Raw genomic sequence first — 4,348 nt, forward strand, 5'->3', positions numbered from 1 at the left:
TTTAGCTGTCCCAAGCCTCACAATGACTTTGAAAGCAACAAATTATTTGTGTTAAATGTATATGATGTTATAATAACTATAGTAATTTGCTATGTGCCGCTGAAATTTGATTTATGTGCTAAGCAAAATAAAGTCCTTACAGACATCACTGTAGTCTCCCTTCCAACAACTCACTCTTACTTTGAAGAACACACATTAATGCCTATGAGGTACATAAACTTTTTTGCATGACCCACAAACCACAGAAGGCAAGAAAGGAGTTTATTCTGTGCTAACGGAGAAACTCCTTTCTCTGGGCAATTTGAGTCCCTTACTCTCAATAAAATTTGCTCTTAATTACACACAGCATCTTTCCTATAAGAATAAAAAGATCTAGTAAAAAAAAAAAACTCACTGTTCTTTGCTAAATACCCAAGTATTAAGTGTAAAAGGAGAAAAGAGTGACGGCGACGAATAGAATGTATACATTACTTTTAGAAAGACGTTGAAAGAGCAAGAACAATAAGTCACAGAGTAACTTTACTTTTGGCTACTTTATTGGGTTCTTTTTGCTGCCACCCTTCCAATCCCCCAACATAAGGTAAGAGAGAAAGGTCAGAGGGGGAAAGGGGGTATTGAAATCATTAGACTACTTCTTAGGGTCGTCTTGTTCCTTGGGGCAAGTTTGATCTTCATCCTCGGGATTTCTCCGACTGGCAATCAGCAATCCGGCAATCCAGCCAGCCGCAAACAGCAAACAGCAGCCAGCAACAGCAACAATCAGCAACAAGCAGCAGCAGCAGCAGCAGGAGTAGCAGCTGCAGCACGGGCAGGGGCGGCAGCAGCAGCAGCAGCAGCAAGGAGAGCAGCAGCTCTTTGGAGGCTTTCGTGGCTCCGACATTTTTACAGCCTCGGAAGTGTCCGCGGAACTCCGAATGTAAACTGCCTTCAGCTGGCAAAATCACGCTCCTGCCAGAACACGACAGAGACAAATCAAAGTTAGCTGCGGTGGACACTAAAGCAGTCCCAAACCCTCCCACACCTGGGATTGAAACAAAAACATATTCACATAACATTTCTGTAGTTTTAAAGAAATCAAAAATCTCACTACACCACAAAAAGTACCTGGCCTGAGAGTGTGTTAAAGAGATCCTCCAGCTCCTTGGGACATCTGAAACTGCACCGTGCTGTAGAAGAGTCAGTCTGTGAGTCCTCGTCAGAGTGAGCAATTTCTAGCCCGCGCTTCTGGCTTGCTTTGCATTCTCACCCCACCCCTAGTCCATGGACTGTGACCCATCATTCAGAGAATGTGAAATACACACTCCTGGGTAAAATGCCTTTGTTTGCAACACTTGCGGGTCTTAGCTAAAGACCTATCAGCATGTGAGGATCTTGGGCAGTCCAAAGAGAAGTATGCAAAGAATGGTAGGACTATACAGATGAGGCACAACTGCAGAAACAGCACTTCCCTGAATGTGTGCCTAGTCAGCCCTTCCTCGTCTCTTCATCAAGTCCCCCCAGCTGCTTTTCTACCTTTGGGTTGCACTTTCTAGCCTCTTATCAACCATGTGTCTATACCAAATATTTTCAGACCCCCAAATTCCTAAACATCCTCCTCCCCCCCCCCCAATTGGAGCCTAGTATTGGATTACGCCTTGACCAAACTTGGTAAAGTAGTCCTCTGCCATCAACCCAGGAATTGTTTCTACAAGGTTTCGCTTTCTGTTATTATTAGGTTTTGAAAATCAGTGTACAAAGCAGCAGATTTTATTGAGTCATTTTCATATGCACTTGGTTTTATTGATCCTCTTCTCCCACTTGCCTGCCTCCTCCCTTGGTCCCCTTCTTCCCCCAGTAGACCCTCTGCATGGTTTTCTGAAATGTGTTTCAGAGTTGGAAAGTTTGGAGAAGCAAAATCCAAAAGCATGAATTAAGTGTGAAATTAATGATTGGTTAGGGAGGTCTCTGATATTTCCTTATACTGGTTAAGGTAACAAATGCACTATCTCCTATAGCAGATAAAACACGACACAACTCAAAAACAAACAAACAAATAACCCCGGGCAGTGATGGCACACTGCCAGTACTCGGGAGGCAGAGGCAGGCAGATTTCTGAGTTTGAGGCCAGCCTGGTTTACAGAGCAAGTTTCAGAACTACACAGAGAAACCCCGTCTCAAAAAAAATAAAAATAAAAATCAGAAAAAAAAAGATAGAACTTCACTGGGGTACAACAATAGATGTTTAATTCTTCCTCTGTAAAACCAGATTTAATAGTCTTGCCTGCCAGTGAATGCCTCACTTTCTCTAGACCACCTCAGTATTTCTCCCCATTTATAAGGCAGAAAGAAAAACAGACTATTAAGATGGCACAACCATTGTAAGGGAGAAGTCATGTAGTAATTTTGGTGCTTCAGTAGTCGCCTGCATGAAAGCAGTGTGGTGAGCATCGACAACCATAATCTGTTGCTAAGCACCTGCTCCTAGCAACCATCTCGTGCCATAGCAATGACAAGTGAATTTTAGAGACTGAGCTATCTCAGATATGCCACCTTTCTTTTTCAAATAAACGATTTCCAAATAAATCATAGCTAGAAATAAAATTTCAGATCTTATCATGAAGCAATATTTCTTCAAAATAAATTGGAAACGTATTCTTCTATTGTCTGGATATTTGGCCCTAAATGTAAAACAGGCTGGCCTCAAACACAAAGGTCCTGCTGCCTCTGCCTCCCGAGTGCTGGGATTAAAGGTGTGCACCACCATGCTGGACTGAACACTAGACCTTTGCATATAAATAATGCTCTCTCATTTACACAAGAGTCTCTCTTCTTCTGACCTGCAGCCTCTGATTTTCTCCAGATTTCAGTCTTGATCTTGTTCAAAGTCACTCATTATAGACCATCCTTTCCCATCAGATATATGGACACTCTAGGGCTACATGAAGATTTCCTAGGGAAAGATGTACTAGGGGAACATCCCCAGCAGAATCTACCTAAATAGTCCTCAGACATTATTTCTTCTCCCAAGGATTCCTTTCCCACCTCCAGTGATCCTCCTCTTCTTCACTATCCACACCACTTCTCAAACAGCCCCACCAGCAGGCAGTTACCCAGTTCCTCAAAACCCCTCTACTTGCTCTTGCTGGGACATTTCAACTTCTTTTCCTTCTTCCTATCTACATGTATGCTCTATCCACTACTGAATACTCTCTTCAGAACTGGGATCATTCATTAATTTTATTGAAGTTGATAACTTTGCAGTAAGTAATCTTCCCACCAACAAAACAAAGAAGAAACTTTAAAAAAAATGGTCTGTTAAGTGGGACTTAGTCCTCTCACAAAGCTACATTGTGTTTGATCTGATTTCTTAACATAAACATCATGGAATTCTATCAGCTCGTTTGTAGGGGACTACTGCGTCTGAGGGAGTCTATTGTAAAAGTCATTAAACTAGACATTGTCAGGTGAAAAACCGGGAGGGGACACACATTATGGATCGAGAGAAATGTAAAATACATATGACATATTTTTGCTGAGAGCTGGTCAGCCAAGGTGCCTCTCTCTTTCCAAGTGACCTTCACTGCCTTACACTTGAAACTGGTCACCCCACGCAAGGAAATAATATGGACGGACAGTGGTTTAGTGGTTTACTCCAGCTTTCAGAATCAGATGGCTACACAGTTCCAGTAGGTAAAACAACTCTAGGTTGGGACACATTTAATGTCTTACTTAATGGATGAATTAACTAATGCCATGCTGGGGACCAAACTCAGCTTGTATGTATGTTAGGCAAGAAAAGAGCACATGAGCCAGCACGTAAAGGAACATACTGGGCTTGCACAACAAACATTCCCCTGGCCGCATTCTTTCCTGTTGACGGTCAAAAGAGCATTCCTATGATCCGGCTCTCCCCAAACTGCCATAAAAACAGGAGATTTCGGGAAATGTCCACAAAGGAGAAAAAGACCAGTAAATCTCCCTCTAGAAACTGGATTAGTTCGGTGATAAGGTAGGGTTCCAAAGGGCTATTAGATAAGAGGCTAACCTAACTAAAATAAGCAACTCTTTTCAACTCCACATTCCACTGAAGTACACCATTGGTAGCTTGGCCTGGGCCTTTGTAGGAATATGCACACCATGAAAATGAGCAACTAATATAAATTACGATTTTCTTCCTAAGAGTGGACACCTACTGCTACTAGAAAAAAAGAAAAGAAAAGAATTAGGCATGGCAGCACTTTTAATCCCAGCCTAGGCAGACTGATGTTTGTGAGTTTGAAGTCAGCCTGGTCTACAAAGTGACTTCCAGGACTCGATTTCCAGCACCAGAGAAATCCTGTGTTGAAAAACCAGAAAGAGGGAGGGAGGG

At 42.4% G+C, this 4,348-nt stretch overlaps 1 protein-coding gene across 4 annotated transcripts in view; it reads right to left on the bottom strand.

Annotated features, from left to right (window-relative positions):
- Positions 1-514: 514 nt before the first annotated feature.
- LOC114624023 overlaps positions 515-4,348 on the bottom strand; it is a 15,556-nt gene continuing 11,722 nt past the window's right edge. For 3 of the 4 annotated variants that reach the window (XR_003711876.1, XR_003711877.1, XM_028770761.1), the window contains exon 2: positions 515-948. Coding sequence is in view for 1 of the 4 variants with exons in the window: in XM_028770761.1 (XP_028626594.1) it covers positions 672-948 (277 nt within the window). In the remaining 3 variants the exon portion in view is untranslated. Of the gene's footprint in view, positions 949-1,104; positions 1,160-4,348 lie in introns of those variants that run through there. The other variant, XR_003711875.1, reaches the window with a different exon arrangement.

The sequence above is a fragment of the Grammomys surdaster genome, unplaced genomic scaffold (assembly GCF_004785775.1).
Source record: "Grammomys surdaster isolate TR1022 unplaced genomic scaffold, NIH_TR_1.0 204, whole genome shotgun sequence".
Taxonomy (NCBI): Eukaryota; Metazoa; Chordata; class Mammalia; order Rodentia; family Muridae; genus Grammomys; species Grammomys surdaster.